Here is a 27,203-nt window from a genome sequence, read left to right as displayed (position 1 = left end):
GTGTCATATTGGTGATGGAATAATAACATAGGCATATTAAAGTAGCTATATATTACACTAATAGTAGTTAATTACCACACAATAAATGATCTTGCTTAGATGTATTTACGTTATATAGTAAGCAAATCTCTCATAAATAAGCAGTTATTAAATGCGGATTAATATTTCATTGTAATAGCTCACCGAAGCTAACCTTAATTTTATCGCTTTGAACATTTATAATGGATTATTCCTTTTTTTTCTCAACTCACAATACATTTATTATCACTATTAAAATTTTAAACCAACAGTACATTTTCTCAGAATTTATCAATTTTTGTATTAAAAATCATATTCATTATCAATATTATTGGCACTGGACTAATTGAGTAATCGATAACATGGTGAATTATACTTTTGGTACTTATCATTTATCAATTCAACTTCAATCAATCTTATAAAATTACAAAATCTCGAACCATACAAATTCAGAAACTTAATCCCACTATAAAACCAACCTTAACATACCTAATCTCAAGAAGAGTTTCCAAAAAAATATTGAAATTACTTTTAAAGTTTAAACCCTTTTTTTACTATCAATTTACTATATGTCACATATTACTGTATTGTCTATACATAAGATTTTTTTTTCTTGCACTATAAATAAATGTATATTTGAAATAGTGAAATGAGACTTCTATTGATGAATATAAAAAAAATAGAAAAACTTGACTCTAGATGTAGAAGAGTATATTATAAATATGAAAGTTATGGAACTATTGGGGTTAATATGAGAATATTTGCATCTCGAAGTCCTCCCAATGCAATAAATCCAAAATCGGAAACACCATAATTAAATTAAGCAATTAAATACTCAATCTTTCCATGTAAATGAAAGCTCAGTTCATTTCACTCTTCCAATTCATCCCAAGCCAAACCTCACTAATCCCCAAAATTCTTCACCGTCAATCGTTTCCGCTCTAATCGCCGCCGCCTCTCCGATCAAACTCCGGCAATTCCGCTTCCACCAATCCAGGAATGGCGGAAGACTTCTCCAGAGCGGTGGAGCTCGGGCTGAAGCTATCGAAACGAATCTACTACGGCAAGGACAAATCGACGGCCGCGTCGGCGCCGCCGCGGCAGCTCTCGATGACGGCGGAGGCGGAGAGCTTCCTGCCGACTGCGCCGATGGTGTACGCCGAGATTAACGACCCGTCGATGGTGGATAATCCCGACGTTCCGAGTTACCAGCCGTACGTCTACGGCCGGTGCGATCCGCCGGTGCTGATTCCGATGCGCATGCACCGCGTGTCGCTGGAGGTTGATTGCTGCTTGGATACGGCGTTCGTGACAGTCAGCGGCGCGTGGAGGCTGGACTGCGTCTCCGCGAGTAGGAGCTGCAGCTGCCGCATTGCTATGCCGATCGGCGAGCAGGTATATCGTGATTGATTTTTAACAAGGTGTGGAAAGCATGTTTGTGTATTTTCGGTATTTTCTTTTATTTGAAATATTTTGACTTTTGAAATTAAAAACAAAAAAACATGTCTGGCATTGTCCTTTTCTGTTGTTTTTTTCGCTTGTAAAATCTACATCCACTCTCTCCAATTGAAAAAAATGAAAAATGAGGAATTGAAAGCTAAATAAGTTTTTTAGATTTCAATTTAGTAAAATAAAATATATAGTACTATAAATTTTAATTTTAAACCGTTGATAAATTTATGTAAAACTTAGTTTTATTGAAAAAGTTGCCATCTATTTTGATAACTGATATCATATGGATAAAAGGTACTTAAGTGGTTAACCTTAATTGGCTAAATAAATCAGGTAGGTAACTTAGAAGGTTTGGCATTTGGGGTTTCAATACCAAATACATTAAGTATAGCTTTCTAATATTTGAGGAAATTAGTGATTATTTTCGGCAAATGAACAAAAGTATTATTTCAAATCAGAATATGCAATATACATTATAAAATTGCATTTGGCTCTTGTCTTTGGAGTTTGGACTCTGTAGTTTGTGTTAATATGCCAGGCTAGCATAAAAATCTGAACTTTTGAATAAATTAGCGTATTTTATTTTTAAATTCTTCATGTGGAATATATTATCGATAAATGTAAGGATTTTTTAATTTATTTTTGTAATAGTGCTTTTGATGTTTTGGCTCTTCATTAAGAATTATTTGGCTAACAGGGTTCAGTTCTAGGTGTAGAGGTTGAGAGCCCTTTCAAGTCATTCAGTAGAGAGCTGATCCCAACAGAAGATGCTGCAGCAGATGCAGCCAAAACAGCCAGCAGTAAAGATGGATTCTTGATTAAAGGCCACCTCTACACATTTAAAGTTCCCAAGGTAGCTTTCAAAATTAAATTTTCATCCTATACTTTTTTATATTACAGTCTGTCACCTTATTTATTCAAAATCACGTTATTTGCGAATATAAATCATAGATATTCTACCACTTGGGCATATGCGCTGTGCCTGAAAATCACACTATTCTATTTAAAATAAACAAGTTGGATCCAGGACATTGGTCCCAATGATTTTATACGAAATACCCAATTCTTTATTAGGGGGTGCAACGTGTCTCGCTTGTAGATGACACAATAATTATATAATACATAGAGTTTCTATGATATTGTTGGTATTTGTAATTGCATATATGTCACTGGATGGGTTTAGATTTGGATATTGACTTGTCTAGCCATAAGATGGTGTCACACCATATTTTAATGAGATTATTAACAGTAAGTAGGATTATAATTAATATTGTAAATGTATTTTACACATAATGTTTGTAATGTAATTTTTATATTAACATTTGCAAGACCAAAGTAAGGCAGGTTGATGAATGTTGCAATTGCTTTCATTTTTCAGATTGATGGAGGGACTATTCTATCTGTCAAATTCAGTTGGTCCCAGAAATTGTTGTATCAAGATGGCCGATTTTCCCTGAATGTGCCATTCACTTTTCCTTCTTATGTTAATCCAGTGGTGAAAAGCACAAGTAAAAAGGAAAATATTTTAGTGAATGTGAATTCTGGCACTGGAACTGAAGTGTTTTTTGAAAGTACTAGTCATCCTATCAAGGTATTCTTGCTTCTATATGTAACTTCATTATCTTAACAAAGGCAAAAAGATGATAGTTTAATGTTTCCTTTTATGATAGAAAACAAAACATGAAGCTTCGAAAATAGGATTTTCTACTGAGAGGGAAGTTCCATGTTGGTCCAGGGATGACTTCAACTTTTCATACAATGTAAGCTTTCTTAACATTCATTTTATCTTTCTCTGATGTATAGTGACATGGCGAAGTGATTAATTTGTTATTTTTTATAATGCTCAGGTCGCTTCAAATGAAATTGTTGGTGGGGTGCTCTTGCAGTCTCCACCCCTTCATGATTTTGATGAGAGGGAGATGTTTTGTTTGTATCTATATCCTGGCAAAATCATGAATCATAAGGTCAGCCATCAGCAGTAGCTATTATATGTTTACTACTTGCTTCTCGAAATATATATATATGTTCATGTAACGTGTTGACAAATATGTTAAGGTATCTCTGATGTCTCGTGCCCCTGATCATAGCATCTGGATTTTTTTCGTGCAGGTTTTCAGAAAAGAAGTGGTGTTTCTTGTCGACATAAGTGCAAGCATGCAAGGAACACCGCTTGATTGTGTTAAAACAGCTCTCTTAACTGCGCTCTTTAAGCTTAACCTGGTGGACACTTTTAACGTCATAGCTTTCAATGAAAGCTCATTGTTATTTTCTTCATCAATGGTTCAAGCAACTAAAGAGATGATTGGAAAAGCTTCTGAATGGATTGAGATGAAGTTTATAGCCGAGGGTGGCACAAATATCGCAGCTCCTCTGAATCAGGTACTGGGAAAGAATTTTTTCCAACTATCCATCCATGATTCTTGTGTATTTCATTGTTTGTTTTTTGTATTTAAACTTTTTCTGCTATACGATCTATACATTCCAATGAGTTGATGATGTTTCAAGTAACTTGCCAGTGTCAATCTATGCCATTTTACTTTGGAGAATAAACTTACAGCAATACATATTTTGGTTTCATACATTACAAACACATGGTTGCCATTCAAGCGAATGTAATGGTTGTTAAAAAAGTGATGAATGATGTCTCTCTTTTATCTACACATTAATCACTTTCTGTGGTCTTATGTTAGGCAATCAACATGTTCTCAAAAGCTGGAGGTTCGCTTCCCTTGGTTTTCCTTGTTACCGATGGAGCTGTAGAAGATGAAAAGGAGATTTGTGATAGAATGAGACGTCACCTCGTGGAGGCAGGAGGCTTGATCACTCCAAGAATCTGCACGTTTGGAATAGGTGAGATGCTTGTTATCATCTACTATATGCTATCACCTATCGGTTTTACGTTAAACTCCATTTGATTCTTGTAGTTATCTCACAAGCTTAGATCTGATCACACTAAGTTTGGTTTATGTTGCAAGGTTTGTACTGCAACCATTACTTCTTGCAAATGCTTGCACAAATCGGAAGAGGTCACTGTGATGCAGCTTTTGATATAGGTTTGTCTCAATTCCAATAACTATCTGTGAATGTAACTATTTTCGTACTTATTTGGTTTCTCGTGTTCACTTTGCCAGGATGTGTCAACTCGCGGCTGGAAAGATTAATCAGCAATGCATCATCAGTCGTAGTAGCAGATATAAGCGTTGATTCTCTGAAAGATCTCGACTCCCTTGAGGTATGATGAAATTCACGCTTAACCCTACATATATACATTTAGGCCTCTGATATACTCATCCCAATTGTTCTTTACCACTGCAGATTTATCCGGCTCAAACTCCTGACCTATCGACCGGAAGTCCAGTACTGATATGGGGAAGATACACCGGAAGCTTCCCTGACAACGTAGAAGTTTATGGCACCTTACCCGATTTAGGCAAGTTTGAGATAACTATAAAAGTGCAGAATGCAAAAGATGTACCTATTGACAAAGTAAGGTTTCATCTATACTCATCTCTATACAGATGGCTTGCTTGGTTATTATCGAATTTAACCACCAATCTCTTCTCTAACGACAGGTGATCGCGAGGAGGCAAGTTGATTCACTCACCGCGTGTGCATGGTTATCCGGAAACAAACAGTTAGAGGAGAAGGTTTTTTTTCAATTTCAGTGAAATCATAGATCACTACTGTTTGTATAAAGAAAGTACTCACATAGATAGAGATGACAGATTGTGGATGTATGCTTTGAACATAATTCTAGGCATTCTATCTCAAATTTGTAATAATTTTAAAAAAATTATGAAATGTTCTATACTTGCAGGCTACAAAACTGAGCCTGCTTACCGGGGTGCCTTCCGAGTACACCAGCATAACTGTTGTCGAAACAGACAAATGCATATTAGCTGCCATGACAAAAACAGTCGAAGAGGTACACCTTCTTCAATCTTGCAATGCTGTTCATATATGAAGTGTGTGTTTTCTGACCTATGTAAGCAAAAATTCAGAGAAGAGACGATGTTGGAGCAAAGAAGAAGACATTCATGCGCACCCTAGGGATCGGGTTTGGTAACCTCGAGGCCACAGCTGAAAACAGACCACCTGAACAAGCCGAGCCAAAGCTGTATGAAACTTCAGAGATGATGCTCAAAGCTGCAACGAACCTTTGTGCCAAGTGGTGTGATTGCTGCTGCTGTATGTGTTTCTTGCAGTGCTGCAACAAGGTGAACGACCAATGCGCGATCGCGTTCACTCAGCTCTGCACGATTCTCGCGTGCTTCGAGTGCATCAATGTGTGCTGTGAGATATGTTCTGGTGATTAAGGTTGGTGTTTGTTGATGCATTTGCATGGAGGGTGTGTTGGTGTTGTTAAATTATAATGCTGTATGTAATTATAATAGAGAATAATAAACTGTAGAGTGTACTACTATTAGTTTTACTTTGGATTATGTGGAGAAATCAATGAGAAAAAAAAAAGAAAACAGTTTTCCCTCTTCAAATTGTATTGATTTGTGTTAGTGTTTGGATTTCAGAAAATTCGAAAATAAAAAAATAATCCGAAATAATTTCTTAAATTATTGCATAGAATAAATTTCAAATATTTTCAATCAAAAAAACTATCCACTGAATCGAAAATTTGAATTTTGAAGAAAAAAATCTGATTCAAAACCCAAAACAAATTTAATACTACAGTGTATTAGTTAGTTTGATTCGATTATTTAAATTATACATTTTGTTCACACATAATTTCATGTTCAATTTTATTCCGGCTCCACATTGGATCTTCAATGGATGAGCATCGACTGAAGGGAGTGAAGAACCCCTATGATGGATGCGCATACGATATCTCGAACCGTAACCAGCGTTTCTGGAATGCCACCGTAATTAATGTTGATGTCGTCGTCGTCATCTCCATTCTTTGAATTGTCGATTATAACAACAAGGCTACTTCCCCCGTCCCAAGAAAGTTGATTCAAAACTCAAGACATCAAATACAATCTATCCCTATAATTACGGATTAATTACGTTACATGTCTTACTATCTTAAATAGAGACAAATCAGGTACAATCATATTTTTCTTTATTTTTATACTTTGGATTTTTTTTAATTATTTTATGTAATTGATAATCTTCAAATTAAGTGTTAGTATGAGATTATTCCCATACAGTACTACAGTATCATTTACTAATCATCTTGAAGAAAGTTATTAAAGGCCCAAACAAAGGTGAAAAAGGCCCAGGCCCAATGGTAAGGCCCAAAATGGAACTTTCAGCCCATCACTGGAATCTCGGTATGGTGTCAGTCATCAGTCATCACTGATTCGCTCTCTCTCTCTCTACCCTCTCTCCCCATCGGAAGATAATCATTTGATTTTTCCCGCTCTCGCGTATCAGTATTCGTGTTTGATGCTAAAAGCAGTTTGCTGCGTGTGATCTCGTTTTAAGTTTATTATGGCTCTTCGTTTTGCGGCTTTCTGCTCAAAGAATTGCGTTCTTATCTGCCTTCTGCTCTTCACTTGCAGGTGAGCAAGCATCTGCTGAAATTGCTTTATTATGAATCTAATTTTACATTTTTACTGGTTTGTGAATGTTGATTATGTTGCTGGTGGTGTTTTAGATTACGAGCTGAATTTGATACGATCGCTTGGATTGGGTGAGATTGCTCATTAACTGAATTGGACTAGTGAAACGGCTTAGAGAATGGAAGTTTTTTGTTGTTTTAGCTTTTGACGTTACTGTTCTAGCTGCATTTGTTTGATTCCTGATTTGCTGAATCGAAAAGGATAACAATCTATGAGAATTATTGGTCCCCAGTCCTCACATCGCCTTTCCACTAACAATGGAGGCGTTTGATCATGTAAATTACGCGGAGATTGCTGTTCGTGGAATTGCAACAGGGAAATGCATAGTATAACCCCTATTTGTAGATTAAATTTAGCATTTGTATTTCCTTGGCATACTCTCTTGCCTTTTTAAGACCTTAAGTTATGTTTACTTTTTTATGCCTACTTGAGCAGTTGTCTGTTGAGTTGCAACTTGTCTAGTGCGCTTTAGAGGTGCAAGCAGTTTGAGGAGAATGTTGATTATATTGATCTGAAGAAAAAAAAAAGGAATCATAATATGCAGCAGGCTGTGGTGGTGGTGGAGATCCTAATGTTTGGCGCCTCTTCTGTTAATTGCTTTTTCTCCCTGGGGTTCTTCCTTCTTCGTGCTTAGTTTTTGGTTGAGATTAGGTTTTAGCTGTAAAGGAAGAGACATCATAGTGCCTGTAATATACGCATGCATATCTACTTTGTTGTACGCAAAAGGTTAATAGATAGTGCACTGTAATGTATGCACTGCTCTTGAAATGTTTGGGGCTCATCCGTGGCTTACCATAGTTGTAGTGCATATGATTTAAAAAAGGCTTTGTTGATAGAAGCATGTTTACTTGGCTGGATGTTACTTTGTCTAAAGTTTCTTTTTAGTTAAAACTAATTCCGCTTGCAAATGTTGGACTCTAGAGCATCATCTGATGCGGATGGCTTCAAAGAAAAGACCCTGGCAATGATAAAACCGGATGGAGTTGAAGGTAAATATGTTGATGCTATAAAGGAAATCATCTTGGATTCTGGCTTCAGCATCACGCAGGAGATTGAGCGCCAATTAGATGATTCTACAGTGAAGAGTTTCTATGCTGAGCATGCTTCAAAGAGTTTTTTCTCAAACCTTGTTCAGTACATGACCAGGTATACTATCTTTTTTTTTCTGACTTTATTTTGAGATAAAGGCATTCTGTTTAAAATCCTAAACACATCAATACTGCTTGTCAAGAGTAGCTGGTCTGGCCGATAAACAAACAGAATGGTTCATATAGTTTAATAACTGGCACAATATTTTAGATATTTTAAGTTTGTGGAATATATCACAACAAGGTACGAATAATTACTTTCATCAGTTTCACAATGTTTCCTTATGACAGAGACTCCTCTTAACTGTCATCTTTAACCAGTGGGCCAGTGCGGATAATGGTGATAGAAAAGGAAAATGCCATAGCTGATTGGCGTGCTTTGATTGGACCTACAGATGCAAAGAAAGCTAAGGTGACTCATCCAGACAGGTTAGTAGATTTGCTAGTTTATCACAGTGCTTTGTATTGTACAACGAGGAATTATGTTCCGTTCCTTGTTTCCATTTTCTATTTTCTGTTTATTACATTATATTTCCTTTTGACGCAGTGTCCGAGCATTGTGTGGACTCAACTCAGAAAGAAACTGTGTGCATGGTTCAGATTCACCACAATCTGCTGCTAGAGAGATATCTTTTTTCTTTCAGAAGTCTCAATCAGGTGAAGCATCTGTTGTATCTTATACAATCTTCAGTGTGTGTGAATACTCTCCTTATTCTAATATCTTGATGATTGTTAGCATTAATTATCATTGCATCGGCTTTATGTTGGTTTTTATGGTGAGTACGTGTTCTTCATTGTGTATCATGCATTTTGCTATGTGGTACTAGTACATCTAATAAGTGTGTATCAACTAATAAGGACTGCAAATGCATCTATTTTCCACATAACAACTGTCTGTCAGCAATTCTGAGCTATATAATTCTAAAGCTGTATTTGTGTTTCTGGCTGCAGGTTTTGTCCCGACGCATGATGAGTTATAAAACTGGAGAGTGCTCAAGTAGAAATCATATCCAAGTTTCTATTGGCAGCGCCTCTTTGCTGATAGAAGTCACCAATTATTGACCAACTCTTGTGATTAGTTTGGGTAATATCCATAGGTGCCTTGCCCTAGGCTTATCATCACCCGTCCCATTTTTTCTTGTTTTCTACTCCTTGTGCTTATTGGTGGAAATACGAGAGTTACATTATCAATCCATGTTAAAGAACTGTTGACTTGCATAGTTGCATGGATAATCTATTACTTGAACGAATACAATGGCCAGCCATGATTCATGTGGATAAGGCTGGAATTTATCTACTAGATATTATAAACCATGTATCCAATTATGATAGTAAATGCAAGAACATCACTCCTCTTTTCATTCGAAAAGTATTTTGCGGTTGTGTGGTTGGCATACAAGTTTGAACTGTATTTTCTGGTTTTTACATCAACTGTTTGCATTCAGTATTTATCTCTCTGTCCAAACACCAGTTACCATGTCCGTTTAGTTGACCGGTTTCAAACAACAGACTCAAGATGTACTTGAGATAGCTTCTTGGTTGAACCTGATCTGTGTTTCAGCATTTTATTTGTGGATGTACCCCCTAAACTTATAAGAAGAAGACTAAAACATTTTAATTTGGACTCAGGCAAGGCTTTATTATTAAGAATGTCGGTATATACATAGTTTTGATAGTAGTATATATATTTTGTACTGTCCTCTGTTTCATATTCAGGTGATGATCTTACTTTCCATATACATATATCACTGAGTCTTTCCATGGTAGCTTGGCTCATATCCTTCCAAGTAAGTCTCTCTCTCTCTCTCATATTCGGCCATGCTTCATTCATCTACGGAATACTGTCTAGGTACACTAGTCTTGTATACGTGTAAGGGAAATGAACTGTTGCCGCATGTTATGGAGTACAACTTTGTGAGCACAAATCAGGCCAAGTTGATGCAGAAGTACATTTTTGTGCTCAAAGATTATTTAGCATCCAAGATCCAATGAGATTTGCACTGTTAGTCAACTAGCATTAGAGTAGCCACTTTATGGAGGGTAGTAGTCCACATCATTCAGCACCCTTTGTTTAATCAAAGCTAAGGTGTTGAAACAGCAAAACATTCCATATTTGGCAACTTTTCGAGTTTCCATTCCACAACTTATGGCAATGGGTCTAGACATTTGCTAGTTGTACTCATTCTCACATGGCTGTGGCTTCTTTTCCTCTTCTTTGTTTATAGAGGGAATGTATAAAATAATGGGATCATTTTTTTTTCTTGATTGGTGTGATTTCTTGATGTTTCTTTAACCTTCCTTTCCCCTTCTCTTTTTACATGCATCTCGAGGGATATCTGCAAATTCTATACACTAAGGAAGTTTGAATTAGAGATGGTGACGGTGTGCATGACGTTTTACTTGTATTGGGAGAGAGAGAGAAAGAGAGATTTTCTGTAGCAGCCAATGTGAAGCATTTGAATACTAGTTAATCTTGTTAATTGTTGTATCCAACTAGGATGAATTTTGTACTATGATGGATCCGGAAAATGAAATTCCTGGGGTCAGAGCTGTTGGATGTGGGGTCGATGACAGCTCGAAAGACCGGATTTAATAGAATATGTCAGTACTTGTGGGTTGACCCCGCATGACCCCACCTTTGTTCGTCTCAGGTGAGAACCCATGTCCGCTAGCATTGATGTGTACTCCCTCCGTCCCGGACTACTCGCACATTTCCTTTTCGGCACGGAGATTAAGGAATGAGTGTATAGCAAAGTCAACAATTGCGGCTGTAGGTGATAATTTTTACTAAAAATGGAAAGAGTGCAAATAACTTGGGACGCCCAGAAAGGAAATAAGTGCAAGTAGTCCAGGATGGAGGGAGTACTAGATAACCCTTCATTCATCATTGTCTGCTATTTTTTTCATGTGCACTAGATAACTCTTCCCCTTCGTTCTTGTTAAATAGTTTGCAAAACATACATAAATATAGGTAAATTTATTGTAATTGTTTGTAAATTGTAATTATAGGGTGGTTCAAAGTTCAAACTAATTTATCAACTAATTTGTGGAAATTCAGTGCTATATTTATTTCATCATATGTCAAATGTAAACAATATTTATCAACATTTTAAAGGAATGAAAAGAAAGATCAAATTAAGCATCCTCAAAAGTTAACGAGCACGATTATTTATTTAAGCAACACGATTAAGGGCTTAAAGAATAGGCATGTAAATGAGAATAACAAGATTATTTAGCAATGTTATTATTAAAAGGGTGAAATAATCCAATGACCTGCAAGACTGAAACCACACACAAGAGCAAGACAGGTATTCATCGTAAATCCAAAACCAATACATTAAACTTGCTTTAATTAAATTTAACTTGAATTGAATAAGAATTTTTGCTAATTTTGATGACACTTGTCCTTCTTCCCGACCTATTGGGACACGTGGAGATTTTGCTTCCCACCTTTTATGTTTTACACTATTTATCATATCTCGTCTCTAAATTAAATATTTAAAACAATTGAAATTTTAAAAATTTAATCATATTTTTGAATATATCTTTAATAATTAATATCCTAACATAAGTCTTAATATATTCTAAAAAATAGTAATCCTGATTTTTTAATACTTCTAGTATTTTATTTTTATATGAATAATAGTAATAACAAAGTGGTAAATAAAAGTAAGTAATTGTAGTATAAATATCGCGTTTATATAGTCTACAGCACATTTAGTTTAAGAAAAATGCTTGAAATAAAAAAATTATTTTTTGAAATTTAGAAAGAGAGAGAACATGAAATATCCTACATCAAAGCATAAGATCACTTTTAGAAGTTTTAGGATGATTTTGATATAGACATATCAGATTCTTGTGATCTTAGTTGGTCAAAATTAGCTGCATAAATATTGGTTTATCACGAATTATAATTAAATGCATTTTTTAATTAACATTCGACCTTTTCATTTTTATTTATTTAATACTTCAACTCCAAAAGATGTGATTTTTCAATTTCCAAGAACTCTTAGAGACCAATTTCTGATGGATTTCACCTGCCTCTTCGGATTAGCTAGAGATTAATGATAACCCAAACCATGGGCTGTATTTTCCCTTTTTTGAAGTTTGTAATGTTCTTGGAACTTCTAGTTCTATTCATACTACAGTTTTACAACTAGGCTTGGAGAAAAAAATATTTTTAATCCCACATAATTCTTTGATTTCTTTTATTTTTTTATATAGCCTACAAGTGATAACAAATTACTATGTAAAATTATTGATCAAAAATCGAGGGAAGAGTCTATCCAAAAATGATTTTAAAGTAAAACTATTGAACATGCATGAATTTATTAGGAAAAATGTATGAATTGAAAATTTAAACTTTTCGTAACTTTTGAGATTCGAATTCAAGTGACAAAGGTTTACATTATCTAAGATTGAAACGATTCCTAATTTTTATCATAAGAGATGTTTTAACTTGAAACCAAACTCAAAAATTGATTGTTCATATAAGAAGAACCAAGTCAAAACATTTTCTCCCAAACAATAAGTCAACACCTGAGAATATTCTCTCTTGTTTATTCTTTCTTAGATGAGATATTTGTAGTTGTAGGCATTATTAGTAATTTAGTGGTGATTAAGAGCTTAATTCCACAAGATTAGGACGTGTAAAATTGGCGGCCTTGTCTCACGTTTCGAGATTTTAAAGCACTAATCTTTAACTTACCTCAAGATTAGCACTAATCTCTTGGATTAGAGAAGTGCCACGACTGTTTATGTTGCCTTTTTGTCACAAAAGAAACATCCTATATTCTTAAATACCAAATTATATTAATAATCTATTTATCTATACACATATATATAACGTTGTTTTTGCATGGGACTTGAACATAGTATTTTGACATTGAGCTTTGATCTCTCTTGCCAAAAAGAATTCAAGATTGACTTTTTTTATACATAAATTTTGGAACTCGAACCAATAGAAAATCAGCTTCATCATCTAATCTATACTTGTTAGTGCTAAAGCTCAAATTTCATTGGCTTCTAGGATCTGCTTATTCAAAACCTTCTTTTTTCCCTACCGAAAAACCTCTTCACCCCACATCTCTAAAGAGTCATTCTTGAACAATGAAGGTAAAAGATTGATCAATTTAAGTATATATCTTTACACTATTTTTCTCATTTTGTTATGTGACAAAATATGTTCTTTCTTTGCAGTTCTTGAACTGGATGCAAAGCAAGTTCAATGGAGAAAAGAGACACACTTCAATTCCTACTACAAGTAAGTGTTTTTTTCATATTGAAAAAGTAGATTTTCCACTCCTTCAAGATCCAATTTTTATTCATATTGCAAAAGTAGAATTTTCACTTTGAAGATTCAATTTTTATTCAGTTGTGAGACATAATCATACTCTATTACAGAAGTAGATTTATAACAAAAACTAACACCAATTTCCTTTGGCAGACCATACAAAGAAGGAGCCTCCAAAGGAAGAGTTCAACGACTGGCCCCACGGCCTACTTGCCATCGGGACATTTGGCAACACAGCCCCAAGAGAGAGCATGCAAGAGATCCAAGACAGTCAAATCCCTCAAGATGAGCAATGCTCATCTCCTGATCTCTCAGAATTCACAGCTGAGGAAGTGAGGAAGCTGCAGAAGGAGCTAACGAAGCTCCTAACGCGAAAGCCAGCTGCTGAGGATCAGCCGGCTGATCTCCCATTGGACAGATTCCTCAACTGCCCTTCTAGCTTGGAAGTGGACAGGACTAACTCAAACAGGTTCAGCACGTACTCAGACGACAAAGATGAGGACGAGATTGATCGGACGATTAGGATCATCCTAGGCAGATGCAAAGATGTGTGTGAGAAGAAGAAGAACAAGACAATTGGGAAGAAGTCATTATCCTTCCTTGTCAAGAAAGTCTTTGCTTGCAGAAGTGGCTTTGCACCGGCTCCCAGCGTTCGAGACACATTGCAAGAATCAAGAATGGAGAAGGTATGAGCCTTAGAAACATTGTTTGATCAAGATTTTGTGTCAAAGTTTTCATTTTTGGACAGAAATCCTTAACAACAGTGCTTACTTACATGTCTGCTTTTTTTTGTTTGCAGCTTATGAGGATAATGCTGACCAAAAAAATGAACCCTCAAAAGCCTTCAAGAATGGCTTCATCAAAGAGATGCATAGAGGACTACAGGGCTAAATCCGATGGAGACGAAGATCAAGAATCGCGGTATGAAGGTGGAGAGGGATCATCTAAATGGGACAAGACTGATTCTGATTGTGAGTTCTCTTCTTGAATTTGTTCATGTGTTTATAAGTAAGAAGATTGAAGACTAATAGTTTTAGTGTTTTTGTCTGCAGTTATTGTGCTAGAGATTTAGATACTGCTGAAGTTCATCAAGATCTGAAGAGATAAAGAAGGGGACTTAGAAAATACTATAAATATGGATCATGGGGAATATATATGGACAAATATTTCAATAAAATTGAATATATATTTTACAAGTGAACATGTATGTGTTCTTCTTGTTGATGGGAAGGAAACTTTCTGTCTCTTTTTTCATGTGTGTTCATCAATTTGGATGGATGCAGCACATGTTGTGTAATATTCTCATCGGTTTTTCTGTAGTTTACAAAGGTTTTGATCTGATCCTGATTCCTGATTTCATCCTCGTATTTAATTTGATTCGTATCGTTTGCATCGTGTTAAATTCATCTCTAGACACGTCGGATTCATTCGATGAAATAAAATACGAGATAGAGAACCGGAACAAATAGAGGACATGGTGTATGTGGGGACATTTTCTTCATTTGTAAGACAATGTATACAATTTTCTAAAGCCCTTTAAACATAGTTAGTTCCAATAATGTTCTTGTTTTTCTTTCCCCTTTAATTATTCACATTTTTTTAAATACTATTATAATGATTTTTTCTTATCATAAATTGCACAGAGCCTTAAGGTTTGGTGCATTTATATATAATTCACTAATACTTGTGACATAGTACTAGAAATCATTCAAACTTCCATAAATATGAATTATAAGTACAAATACCCAAATCACTCCATACAAGATTAAAGCTCTAGAGAAATAATAATAATAATAAGGTAATAAACAAAGAAATAACTAAAAAAGGATCAAATACAGCTAAAACTAGAGATTATTGGGGTCAAAATAGAAAGTCACGAATCACAATTAAAAAAAGAGTGCCTTGAAATAAATCAAGAAGGGTGCTTTAATCATCAGCTTCCCCACATTGATCTCTGCCTCCCCCCTGAATTTAGGGGATTAGGGTTTTTCCCAGATCAGATCTTCAACAAAGTAGTCATCATTGCATCTCCCCGATTCAAATCTTCATCCAATTTCACAAATTTCTAGAATAAGGGTTTCAAATTTCCGATTTCTACCCAGTTGGGAGAGGTGAAGAGAGCAGTTCGAGTGGCTTTATTTCCTTGGAATTCCTGATTTTATTCGGTGGGTTTTTTCGTTTATAACGAAAAGGTTCGAGCTTTGAATTTGCGTTCATCAATGTCGTGGGCTGGCCATGAAGATGTCTTTCTCTCGACTTCTCTTGCTAGCTATCTTGACAGTGAGCTTCTCATTTCGCCTTTTATTTTCTATTAAAAATTAAATTTATTACCCAACTCTGCCTTTGGTTTAATTCGAGTGAAATTTTGTAAATATCAAATTTGGAGATGAAGATTGAAATTAGATTTACTTTTGCATTGGTGGAGCTCTTGAATTTACTGTTTTTGTAAAACATTTATTGAGGTTAATTTTTGTAGCATTATTCTATGATTTTTCTATGATCAAAATATATACATAGTTATGATAACTACCAATTTGTGAAAGGATTAGTATCTGCATAGTGTATACATTATGCTATAATCATCAGAATATGTCAATTCCTCCAATGCCGTTTGAGGCGAGTGGTATATTACGACGAGCATATCACACTCAGTAAAGTGCATTCTGATATATACAAATCCTAGATCACTTGGTATATGCCATTGTGTTTCACATATTTTTGCTTAATACAATGAGCATTTCACTAGTCAAATGCATTCTGCTATGTGCCATTGCGTTTTACATTTATTTCCTTAAGGTTCTTGTAATATGGTTTGGTGATTCGCAATTTGTTGCTGCTATTCTAGTTCTAGGATGAAGGCGGGAACGCTTAGATATAATACGGTTTTTGTATAATAACGCTTGTTTAGATTGAGTTCTTACCTTTTGACTTGAAATGTTTCTCTCCACAGAGAAACTTCTTGTATTACTTCGAGATGGCAGGAAACTATTAGGGATCCTTCGTTCTTTTGACCAGTTTGGTATGTCTGTCAATATAACACTAGAATCTGCCACAATTCGTTACTATTGCGTCTAACAAATCTTGATATCTTATATGTAGCCAATGCTGTCCTAGAGGGCACGTGTGAGCGTGTTATTGTAGGCGAAATTTATTGCGATATCCCATTGGGTCTGTACATAATTCGTGGAGAAAACGTTGTCTTAATCGGGGAACTGGTACATAGCATTTAAAATCGCTTTCTCACTTCTCGTTTTATTTTACCTTTTACTTGAGCATGGTTGGTTTGGTTAGGACTTGGACAAAGAGGAGCTTCCGTCTCACATGACTCGCGTTTCATCGGAAGAAATAAAGAGGGTAAGCTCCATTCTTGATATCTAATTATCTATTTATAGACATCTCCCTCTTCTGCTCGTGTAGTTAATATCCGACTGCATTCCTCTTTGTGCAGGCGCAGAAGGCAGAAAGAGAAGCTTCGGAGCTCAAGGGTATGATGAACAAGAGGATGGACTTTCTCGATATGGATTGATTTTGATGTATCTGCAACAATCCAGTTCCTCAATGCTGGGGCTGCTCTTCTGCAAATATTATCGCGGATGCTGGCTTCGTCGAAGTATAAACAGGCCGGATAGTTGCGATTCTGCTTTCGTGTAGAATCTGACCTTGCTAGTTTTTGTTAATGGTGGATTTGGATGCGATGCATCAGTAAGGGATTTGGAATTTTTTACTGCTATGAAACGCACCTTCAAAATGCGACTTTTGTGTACTATCTGAAATGATATTTGAATACTATATATTTTTAGTTCATTTTATTTAGGGGACAAAAGGTTAAGCAGTTGTTGAGAAATATCGATCCATTAGCATATATAACTCGGAAAATGTTGACTAATAATACGAAGAATATAATTGTTATGACAGAATAGAGTAATTGTGTAATCGACAAACGAAAGAACGTACGGAGACATAGAATTTACGTGGTCCGCCAATTGGCTACATCCACGGGCAAGAACAGAGAATAAATTGTATTATGACTGCAGTTACAGATTTCAGATCTAAGAAGATCAGGATCACAGAATTATGTAAATAGGCACATATGAGATCATATCCTAATTTGGAAACATAATCCTATCTCAATTATGACATAATCATATCCCAATTAGGAAACAAATTCAAGGCATACTAACAAATCTCCACTTGACTTGAATCCTCCTTCCAAATGCATCATCATAATACCAAACAAACAAACTTCTTCATCCTTGCCTCAAATTTGCCCTCCACGGGCAACTAACAGCTCATGACATCAACATTACACAAATCTAGCAAAATTTTGTTCAAATTTTCCAGATGATCCCGAAGGGGCATACCTTCCTGCATGTGTAATCAAAACAAACGTTGCTTCAGGAGCAACTTGTTGGTTAGAGACTTCGTCATGTATAGACTCTCCAACTTCGTCCAAAGGGCAGCAACAGTCTCCTGATCAGCAACTTCGATGATAACATCGTCAGACATGCACAACATGATGGTCGAGTGGGCCTTTTCATCTAAGGTTGTCCACTCCTCATCATCCTCCATTGCCTTCTTTGTTTTGAGCAGCGCCCACAAACACTGCTGCTTCAGCAGGGATCGCATCTTGATCTGCCATAAGCCAAAACTATTTCTCCCGGTGAATTTGTCGACCTTCACGTTCAGAGCAGACATCTTGATCGATTAACACAAAAACCCTAACATATGCGGAATTCAATCGTTATACTTCACAATAATCGTAGGAGTAATTTTTAAAATTCCTATAATTCTCATATAAAAACAAATTCTTCATCCAACTTTTATTACGCATTTCATAACGCGCCCATCTTACCGTGAGATAAGTCAAGATTTGAAAACATGTTTATAGCCAAATTTGTAATTACAAAATCCATATTTATAATTACAAAAAATATGAATTTGGATTCAAATTTTAACCTATCTCACTTAAATGTTTCCAATTTTAACCTATCTCACTTAAAGAAAAAACCTTTTCTTATTATTATGAAGATGTCGACTAGTGCTATAACACACTACAACTACAACACACTAAGATCATCTATAATGGCTAGGCAAGTAAAACAAAACAAAACAAAACAAAACAAAATAAAATCAAAACATATTTTTAAATTTAATGGTATCTTGTTATTCGATCCAAGACTCTCAAACATCAATTCATTGAAGAGAGAAAACGTGACGCAACTAAGTAACTAAGCCTCGTGATAAATTTTCTATACCCATTCATTAAAATATGGCGGCTTATCTCACTTTCCACTTTGAAAAGTAGATTAAAGTTACATATATTGAATATAGGATATGCACACAATCACTTAAAAAATCAAAGATATTGGATAGTGAATCATCCTATTCAAATGGCTGATGAAGCATCACAATCGTTCGAGTTTTAAATGAACTAATTAAATTCCCACGGTTTAGACTAAGCCATTGCTATTGAGGTCCCTCCCGTTTTGTTTCCACCCGCGACGGGCGAGGCAACAGGCGTGGGCTCACCGGGACCGGACTTCTATCTTGAGTATGATCAGACGAGATCATATCGGTCATCTCTATAGAAAACTCGACCAACATGTACACATGACGTGCATTGATACAATTAGCAATCAAGGCGAAACAAGAACGAACGAGTGAAGGCCCACCGGGTATATATGTCATCACGAGGGACCCCGGGCTTCTATCACAGACTATGAACATATGGGATCATATCGGTCATCCCTATAGAACACTCCAACCAACATATACACGTGATATGCATTGATACATTTAGCAATCAAAACGAAACAAGAAAACACAGGCATGACCACCACGTGAGGGACCGGGCTTCTATATCGATTACGAACATACGAAAGCACATACGCCGTCCCTATAGAAAACTCCAACCAACATATACACATGATATGCATTGATACATATAGCAATCAAAACGAAGCAAGAACGAACGGGTGTGGGGGCCCACCGGGAAATATTATCATCTTGGGGACCGGCCGGCTTCTATCTCAACGATGAACAGATAAGATCATATAGGTCATCCATGTAGAAAACTCGACCAACATATACACACAACATGCACCGATGAATCTAGCCACCGAAACAAAAAAAAACGAAAAAAAAATCGCAAGTCAAATAGAACATTTTGAAGGAAGTCAATGATCATCAATATAGTAGTAGTTGATTGAGACTAGTCTCTTGTATTGAAGAGAATAGTCCTCTACCCTTTCTAGTCAGTTTTGGCTATTTAAGACCACCATAAATGAACTAACAGTTGCAATTAGTCAACAAAAAGAGTAGAAAAACACAAAGTCTACTACAAGTTTTTATTGGTCAACAAATTTACCAAACTGAGTATTATTCCACACTATCATAGCCATACCTGTGAAAATTTAATAATCTACATAATAAAAGAAGCCTATTCCAGCAACAAAACAAAAAAAATTATCTCTATTACACTAGGCTGTATTAATCCAAGCTAACCATAGGTATTAAGAGCTAAAGCAACCTAATAAAGAAATATGTTCCTAAGTGAAAACAACTAGAGAGTTGAGCATCATTTCATATATGTAGAAATGTACTAAGAGAAATTCGAACCAACGGAGCAGTAACTGAAGTGATAGAGACGAGCAGGAAAGGAAAAACCGAGGTTTATAATCCCGTGAAACGAACTCATCAAATAGTCACTAGAATTTCTAAATCAATGCTTGATTAAAAACTGTGACTTCATATCAAATATATCAAACCAAATGAGAAGATAATAGAAGCTCATCTAATCCTTGAATGGCTTTCTAAATTTTCTTTGCAGACCATAGCAATTGCATGTGACAATTCATAAATTACAACAAATACAACCAATTCACATATAAACAGATTGAAACAAAATCTAAAAGCTGAAATACAAACAACACATGCTTACAGGGCAGAAGCATTCGAGAGAAGGCTATGGACAGTCCAAAAACAGCATCTTTGGAGAAGATACAGTCGCCTCATCCCATAACACTCCACCAAAAATTCAAAGAATGTCGTCCTACAATCTACGTGGCAAGTAGTTCCACTCGGGTCACTCAGATCGCTTCCTCAAATGCTGTGACACGGGGGACCCCTCGAAGAAGTCCAAGACTGCATTTTCAAGATCCTCGACTGAGTATTTGATGTAATTCTCGGGGTGCCTCCCACTCTCAATATGACTTCTGAACCTCCCAAGAAACGATCTATACGCGGGGATGAGCTTCTCCAATATGGAAATCCTCAGCTCCTCCCGGAGCTGGATTTCGGGAATCAACCACATCGCCTGAGTTCTATGTACCTCCTCAAACATGGAATTGAAAGCCTTAAACCTCTCTCTCAGAGCACTCTTTGACACACCAGAGGAAAAACTCCCACTTACGTGCAAACCCTCGTCTCTCAAGCAATACAACACTCTCACCCACGTTGCCCGTTCGTAATTAGTTGCAGAGAACCGGAACTTCCCCGTCATCTTCCTCAAGTAATTATCCCCAATCATTTCCCTCAACTCGGGCGACCCCTTGATCTTTTGCACAATGTAATGAACATTATTCATCATAAACAGATGGGCTAATGAAGTATCCTTATAATGCTTAGACTTTCCATCCAAATTGAATTGCAAAATCACAATGATCCAAATCAAATGAAGCGCCAACGTCGAAGTCTGGCCTTCGTACTCGGAGAAATCCATATCCGGAACATTGGGATCGCTCGAGTACCTTGGACCGGTGGAGGGCTTCGACACAATCAATTCAATCAAGGTCTGCTTATAATCCGAAATCAAGCTTATGTAATTCATCACATATCTAGTCAGCGGGTGAATCGTACCGCCAGGAACGGGAATTCGAGAGGGCTCGCGAAGGATAGCACTCTCGAATTCCGATAGTATCCCTCGGGCAGCCTCGGCTAGCCTAGAGAGTATCTCGACGGCCTGAACCCTAATTGACTCGCTAGATTTCGATTCGAAGACGGAATCAATATCAGGCATCAAATCGGATAAAGCATCATGTAAATCGAGAATTTTAAACAGTTTCTCAGGCGATCGCTTGCTAATACTAATCGCTTCTGCGAAATTGAAGAGCTGAATTGCAGGACCTTTGATTGTTTCCATGAAGCAGGCGTCGTCGGCGCCGGGGGTTCCGGAATCCTCGAAAATCAGCTCGCAGAGGCGGCGCTCGCTGGCGAAGAGGACGCGGACGGAGATCCTGGCGGCGCGGATCCAGCGGCGGATCTTCGTCTCCAGCGCATCCCACTCGAGCTTCTGGATGTCGCCGATGCTGAGCTTCTCGACGCTGAGGAGCCTGAGGCTGGCGTCGACGGCGGATTTGCGGACGCTGGCGTAGACCTGGATGCACTCGCGGAGGTAGCCGGCGGCGATCATCCGCTCGGCGATGCAACGGAGGTCGTAGGCGGCTTCGCCGGGGATGAGATCTATCTCGCGGATGCTGCTGGTGGACTTGTAGCAGTAGCTGCTTGCGGTGCTGGCGTTGCTCTCCTGGTGGTTGAATTGCTTCTCGCTTTCATCTTCCTCCTTGTCCAGCTCCGGCGAGGCGAACTCGTAGTGAGTCGACTCGGAGATGGAGAACTCGGAGTGAGTCGACTCGGAGAAGGAGTCGGATTGGATGGGGGAGGTGTGGGAGAGGAGGATGGAGCGGAACTCGTCTTCGAGGCGGGCCATGGCGATCTGGAGGGCGGGGGAGGGGGAGAGGGAGGCGGCGGCCAAGGATTTCTGGAGCTCGTCGACGGCGTCGAGGTAGCGATCGATTTCGGGGCGGTGGAAGGAGGAGAAGATCATCTTGTCGCGGGAGTCGGAGGAGGGGGAGGGGTCCCAGCGGAGGATGAGGTTTTCGGCGGCGGAGAGGGGGGATTCCGGCGACTCCATGGGTGGTCAATGGTGGGGAGTGGAGAGAGTTGTTTTATTTTTTTGGGAAAAGGAAGTGATGATTGATTTTGATGGTGGAGAGCGAGAAAATTGAATATGGATTGGAGAGAGATGGGAAAGCGGGCTCTGCTTCTATTGTATAGGTAGGGGTGAGCAAAAAAAACCGGAAACCGAATATCCGAACCGAACCAAACCGAAATTTTAAAATTCGGTTCGGTTTTTTCAGTTTTTCGGTTCGGTTCGGTTTTAAAAATAAAAAAATTTTGGTTTTTCGGTTCGGTTCGGTTCGGGCGAAGAAAAAAACGAAAAACCGAAAAACCGAATTATATATATTTTATTAATTTAATATATTATATTATATATAATATATATATTCTTTTAATATATTCTACTATATAATATATATTATATGTATTATTAATTTTATATTATATATAAATATTCTATTAGTATATATAAAATAAAATAAAATACACATATATAAATATATATTTATATTATATTTATTTTTTCAGGTTTTTCGGTTTTTTTTTTTGGGTTTTTCGGTTTTGTTCGGGTTTGTCGGTTTTTTACGTTCGGTTTTCGGTTTTTCGGTTTCGGTTTTTTCGGTTTTTTGGGTTCGGTTCTGTTTGGATTTTGAACTAAATTCGGTTTTTCGGTTTTGGTTCGGTTTTGGCAAAAAACCGAACCGAAACCCGAATGCACACCCCTAATTGTATGATTTCACTGAAAGATTAAATTATGTTTTTTTTGTAATTTTACATTTGTGATTGCTTCTATTACTATAATTGAAGAACAAATAAATGAGTTTGTAGTTAGTAAATTAATTAAAAACTGAATTTATTAGTCAACTTGTAGCAGGAGGCCGACACTCACACGTGCAAAAATGCTCGCACGTACACTAAATGATTTGCTTAGTAGTAATTATATAGTATAAAAAATAACTTTTGTTTCAATATTTTATTTACGAGGGAACATCATTTTAGGTACACGAACTTTGCCAAAGTATCATTTTAGGTCCGTGAACTTTGAAAATATCATTTTAGGTACACGAACTTTGAGTTAGTATCATGTGAGGTCCTTTTTACTATTTCCATGTTTTTTTGGACGAAAATACCCTCAATACAATTCATTTATTCCTAATACTCCCTCCGTCCCATTAAATATGCTACATTTGCTTTTCGGCACAGGATTTTATGTAGTGTTGTTTTGTGAGTTAATGAAGAGAGAGTAAAGTAAGAGAGAAGAAAAAGTAGAGTGAGTATTGTTTCCATTTTTAGAAACGTTTCATTTTTAATGGGACATACCAAAAAGGAAAACGTTTCATTTCTAATGGGACAGAGGGAGTACAATTCATTTCCTAATACAATTCATTTATACTCATTTTTCCTACTAAATGTTATTTTTTTGGCACCATTATTTTTTCTTTTCGCTCTTCTCACAATATATTTATAAATGTTATTCATTCATGAAGTATACTCAGTTATTTAATTGATCTCTATGTGTCAAATTTATATATTACAGTAAAAATTAATTAAGAACATCAATCATGCAATTAATATACAAAATGTTTTACAGAAAGGTATGCATAATTACGTTATGTGAGGTAGTAATTATGAAAATATAAGTACAATATTATACAGCAGTTTATTGCGTGGGAATTACAGAAAAAGGAGTTTGTGACAAGTATGGAGTTTATGGATTAATATTACAACAATTTATTGCGTGGAATTGCAGCAATTTATTTATATAACAGAAGATTCGTACACCGAAATATGTAGAAATTACACCATGAATTGACATATAGATTAATTTTGGTATTATCGAATTGTGATGAAGAAAATATACGGATTGTGAGGAAAAATGAGTATAAATGAATTGTATTAGGAATAAATGAATTGTATTGAGGGTATTTTCGTCCAAAAAAATATGGAAATAGTAAAAAGAACCTCAAATGATACTAACTCAAAGTTCGTGTACCTAAAATGATATTTTCAAAGTTCACGGACCTAAAATGATACTTTGGCAAAGTTTGTGTACCTAAAATGATGTTCCCTCTTTATTTATTATCAATATTAAAATGAGATGATTGTAGTAAGTACTATATATAATGTTCAAAAACTAAATGTGGTCATTCTGAGTTCATAGGATAATCTGATCCTACCAGCTTTATACTTCCTCCGTCTCTAAAGAGTATGCATTATTTTTTTGTCCGTCCCTAGAGATTATGAACTTTCAATTTTAGAAACTTTATTCTCTCATTATCAACTTTCAATTTTGGAAACTTTATTCTCTCTAATGAGGTGAGACTCATTCTCCACTAACAATACATAAAAAACTTTCTTGATCTCTCTCTCTCTTACTTTACCAATAATGCATTAAAATCCGTGTCGAACCTAAAGTTCATACTCTTTGGAGACGGAGGGAGTATAAACTTTAAAGAAATTATGATTTTAAATTAATTTTATGTTTCGATATAAAAAAAATGTACACTTTACAAACTTGTAATGTGACAAGTAACAACAACAAATGCAACATATCAATCGATATCTTACCTTGCAATGCATTTACATATTTTTTCAGCTTAATTTTCTAAATTCTATAACTGACATTTTTTTAGTATGAAACATCATCCAATAAAATCTTTTTACATCAAAGAGTAATATACTACTCCCCTGTCCCATAAAAATATGTGCACTTTTTATTTTCGTCCGTCCCATAAAAATATATACATTCCATTTTTGGAAAGTTATACCAATTTAATAATGTATGTCCAACTATTCACTAACACTACTCTAACTACTATTCTCATCCTCTCTCTTACTTTATCATACAATTCTCCTCCATCTTTCTTACTTTACCAATTTTATCTTAATTTCCGTGTTATTCCCCCATTGTCCATATTTTTATGGGACGGAGGAAGTACTCTTAATTAGTAAAAGTTGTTGAACTTATATCATTTGAACTATATTTTGTAATGACTTGAAATAATTGCCTTCCATTAACCGTAAAAGTTGTTGAACTTATATCATTTGAACTATATTTTGTAATGACTTGAAATAATTGCCTTCCATTAACCAAAATTAGCCTTATTTCCGTTTATTGTAGTAGTAGTATTTTTTGTTGTTGGAGGGAGTATAATAAAAGATATATACTAGTAGTATTTCAAAGCCTTACATAATTAAACATTTCAAAGATGAAGACACATAGTATAGAGAGAGTGAATCAAAGAGGTAAACATGAATACATGATGATCTAAAACTGATATTTCTCTCAAACAATGGCCTTCATTTACGATCATTTTTCCACCGCAGCAATGGAGACATACGAAGAAGTTGCATGATGCACAGTGGAATCCCTCCTTTTTCATGCATATCCTTACCACAAATGTGGCATCGCCTTTTGATAGACGAGAGTGTGAGGGTGAGCCCTGGCATTCTCATATACTCACAACAAGCGTAGTGAGTATATGTGTTTGCGTAGATCCGACAAGGTGACATACTCTAGGAGGTGGTGCGGGTGAGCTGCGTGATGTATGGTAGCCGGGCCGGCATACAAGCGCACTTGATGTCTTACCATGAAACTGCACTTTGTACAACCGTAAAACAACCCATTCATAGAATTAGTAACACACACTACAACCTAGGTGATACATAGCTTTAACTTTGTAACAAGATTTGAGAAGCAGCTCGTGACCATTTTCGTGGAGTGGAAGAGACGAGAGTTGAGGTGGCAAGTGAAGATTATACAATTACTACTATGTAATATATCATACAGTGTAGCGTGTAGGCATGTTAATTACAAAATTGAAAACTATTAATCATATGCATTTATTGTTCAAATTGCTCATTTTACTTGAGAAAGAGAGAGCGTCGGAGTTGATCCTTATATTTTTTTGTGTTTGGGCTCTATTGCAATCTAGTAAGAGCTGCTTTGAATAATGGGCCTAGGCCCGTCAAGAAAAAAGTAATGGACCCATAACATTTCCAGTAAGTGATAGTGGGAAGATATTATTATTTTAACAATTCAATTTAATGGCTATAGCCTATATATATGTGTAAACTAAATCTATATTTATTTCAATTTTATTTTATATATACTAGAATTCAATAAGTCTACACACAAGGGAAAAGGAAAGCAGGTTATTTAAAGAATCAACCTTTGGAAAATGGTTTTGCATTGAGTAATACCATTAATTGAACATAATACCCGGAATGTATTTTAAAATGCCATATATATAATTTGAAATTAAAATTTTGAACATAAATAAATCTCAGGCATTTTTTGAATTTCTTGGAAATTCCTTGTGTGTGTTCATAGTGAGTTAAGCATGGCGGCTTATGCCGGTCTGATTTCTCTAATTCTGGTGCGGGAAGCCGCCATGCAATTTGTACAATGATTTGATCGATTAATAATAATATTACAAGTTGTATTATCAGATTTTGGCCAAATATTGTAAGTTTATCTCGACTTGTTTCTGCACTCTTTATTGTGTGTATATTTTGTTAATTTAGTTTGGTTTTTTTGTCCTTTTCTTGAATAACTTGAGCATCCTCTTTTGAATATAGTCATATCCTTGAGAAATTGGAAATCAGGCAGAATCTTCTTTTATATCTACTTTAATAGGTCCTCTGTTATAAACTCTGCCTAGAGTAGTTTGATGCACTTGCAAGTGTGTGCAAATATGCATATTATATATAGAAGAAATCAAATAGAATCTCTTTTCCTAATAACTTTATGTGTTTGAGAATTCATTTTCAATATAGTAATGTTTCTTCGATAATTTGTCTTTGCATACTATTTGTGAAGTTATTTATGTGATGCAGTTCCAACTGTAGACGTCGGCAACGCTGAAAACGTGTCAA

General features: G+C 36.1%; 5 protein-coding genes across 8 annotated transcripts; 4 read left to right on the top strand and 1 right to left on the bottom strand.

Moving 5' to 3' along the window:
* Window positions 1–860: 860 nt before the first annotated feature.
* On the top strand, window positions 861–5,963 carry LOC121794158. Its single transcript, XM_042192201.1, has 13 exons — window positions 861–1,413; window positions 2,168–2,323; window positions 2,849–3,061; window positions 3,141–3,230; window positions 3,318–3,434; window positions 3,580–3,849; window positions 4,161–4,320; window positions 4,446–4,523; window positions 4,602–4,702; window positions 4,786–4,956; window positions 5,043–5,117; window positions 5,288–5,395; window positions 5,472–5,963. Exons 1-13 carry the CDS (start codon window positions 1,018–1,020, stop codon window positions 5,784–5,786), a joined length of 2,250 nt encoding a protein of 749 aa, XP_042048135.1. The 5' UTR covers window positions 861–1,017; the 3' UTR covers window positions 5,787–5,963.
* Window positions 5,964–6,784: 821 nt separating this feature from the next.
* Window positions 6,785–9,503, top strand: LOC121793654 (probable nucleoside diphosphate kinase 5). 2 transcript variants are annotated; one of them, XM_042191693.1, is made up of 5 exons: window positions 6,785–6,986; window positions 7,968–8,192; window positions 8,456–8,563; window positions 8,682–8,791; window positions 9,086–9,503. In XM_042191693.1, exons 1-5 carry the CDS (start codon window positions 6,916–6,918, stop codon window positions 9,112–9,114), a joined length of 543 nt encoding a protein of 180 aa, XP_042047627.1. In that variant the 5' UTR covers window positions 6,785–6,915; the 3' UTR covers window positions 9,115–9,503. The 2 variants fall into 2 exon arrangements, with proteins under 2 accessions (XP_042047627.1, XP_042047628.1); XM_042191694.1 differs by having other exon boundaries at window positions 6,847–6,986; window positions 7,082–8,192.
* A 3,740-nt stretch (window positions 9,504–13,243) lies between these two features.
* LOC121795211 (protein DEEPER ROOTING 1-like) lies at window positions 13,244–14,415 on the top strand. The gene is made up of 4 exons (XM_042193686.1): window positions 13,244–13,249; window positions 13,334–13,397; window positions 13,581–14,113; window positions 14,227–14,415. Exons 1-4 carry the CDS (start codon window positions 13,244–13,246, stop codon window positions 14,413–14,415), a joined length of 792 nt encoding a protein of 263 aa, XP_042049620.1.
* An 884-nt stretch (window positions 14,416–15,299) lies between these two features.
* Window positions 15,300–17,236, top strand: LOC121793476 (sm-like protein LSM1B). Its single transcript, XM_042191488.1, has 5 exons — window positions 15,300–15,707; window positions 16,378–16,446; window positions 16,527–16,642; window positions 16,719–16,781; window positions 16,876–17,236. Exons 1-5 carry the CDS (start codon window positions 15,647–15,649, stop codon window positions 16,951–16,953), a joined length of 387 nt encoding a protein of 128 aa, XP_042047422.1. The 5' UTR covers window positions 15,300–15,646; the 3' UTR covers window positions 16,954–17,236.
* An 890-nt stretch (window positions 17,237–18,126) lies between these two features.
* Window positions 18,127–22,425, bottom strand: LOC121794154 (exocyst complex component EXO70A1-like). 3 transcript variants are annotated; one of them, XR_006049245.1, is made up of 2 exons: window positions 20,368–22,425; window positions 18,127–18,145 (listed from the first exon to the last, which is right to left on the bottom strand). XR_006049245.1 is itself a non-coding variant. In XM_042192198.1 (1 exon), exon 1 carries the CDS (start codon window positions 22,336–22,338, stop codon window positions 20,512–20,514), a length of 1,827 nt encoding a protein of 608 aa, XP_042048132.1. In that variant the 5' UTR covers window positions 22,339–22,425; the 3' UTR covers window positions 20,222–20,511. The 3 variants fall into 3 exon arrangements, 1 of the variants encoding a protein (XP_042048132.1); XR_006049244.1 differs by lacking the exon at window positions 18,127–18,145 and adding an exon at window positions 19,253–19,538; XM_042192198.1 differs by lacking the exon at window positions 18,127–18,145 and having other exon boundaries at window positions 20,222–22,425.
* Window positions 22,426–27,203: the final 4,778 nt, after the last annotated feature.

This window comes from Salvia splendens, chromosome 3 (assembly GCF_004379255.2).
Source record: "Salvia splendens isolate huo1 chromosome 3, SspV2, whole genome shotgun sequence".
NCBI lineage: Eukaryota > Viridiplantae > Streptophyta > Magnoliopsida > Lamiales > Lamiaceae > Salvia > Salvia splendens.
Note: the sequence above shows the minus strand (reverse complement) of the source record. Positions and strands in the feature narration are given on the sequence as shown.

Bases quoted from the DNA above. Each gene is read 5' to 3' on its own strand.
- LOC121794158 (XM_042192201.1), top strand. From the start codon at position 1,018: ATGGCGGAAGACTTCTCCAGAGCGGTGGAGCTCGGGCTGAAGCTATCG. The intron at 1,414-2,167 runs GTATATCGTGAT...TTTGGCTAACAG, and splicing joins CTATGCCGATCGGCGAGCAG to GGTTCAGTTCTAGGTGTAGA. The intron at 3,231-3,317 runs GTAAGCTTTCTT...TATAATGCTCAG, and splicing joins ACTTCAACTTTTCATACAAT to GTCGCTTCAAATGAAATTGT.
- LOC121793654 (XM_042191693.1), top strand. From the start codon at position 6,916: ATGGCTCTTCGTTTTGCGGCTTTCTGCTCAAAGAATTGCGTTCTTATC. The intron at 8,193-8,455 runs GTATACTATCTT...ATCTTTAACCAG, and splicing joins CTTGTTCAGTACATGACCAG to TGGGCCAGTGCGGATAATGG. The intron at 8,792-9,085 runs GTGAAGCATCTG...TTCTGGCTGCAG, and splicing joins CTTTCAGAAGTCTCAATCAG to GTTTTGTCCCGACGCATGAT.
- LOC121795211 (XM_042193686.1), top strand. The intron at 13,398-13,580 runs GTAAGTGTTTTT...TTCCTTTGGCAG, and splicing joins CACTTCAATTCCTACTACAA to ACCATACAAAGAAGGAGCCT. The intron at 14,114-14,226 runs GTATGAGCCTTA...TTTTGTTTGCAG, and splicing joins AAGAATCAAGAATGGAGAAG to CTTATGAGGATAATGCTGAC.
- LOC121793476 (XM_042191488.1), top strand. From the start codon at position 15,647: ATGTCGTGGGCTGGCCATGAAGATGTCTTTCTCTCGACTTCTCTTGCT. The intron at 16,447-16,526 runs GTATGTCTGTCA...TCTTATATGTAG, and splicing joins TCGTTCTTTTGACCAGTTTG to CCAATGCTGTCCTAGAGGGC. The intron at 16,782-16,875 runs GTAAGCTCCATT...CTCTTTGTGCAG, and splicing joins CATCGGAAGAAATAAAGAGG to GCGCAGAAGGCAGAAAGAGA.
- LOC121794154 (XM_042192198.1), bottom strand. From the start codon at position 22,338: ATGGAGTCGCCGGAATCCCCCCTCTCCGCCGCCGAAAACCTCATCCTC.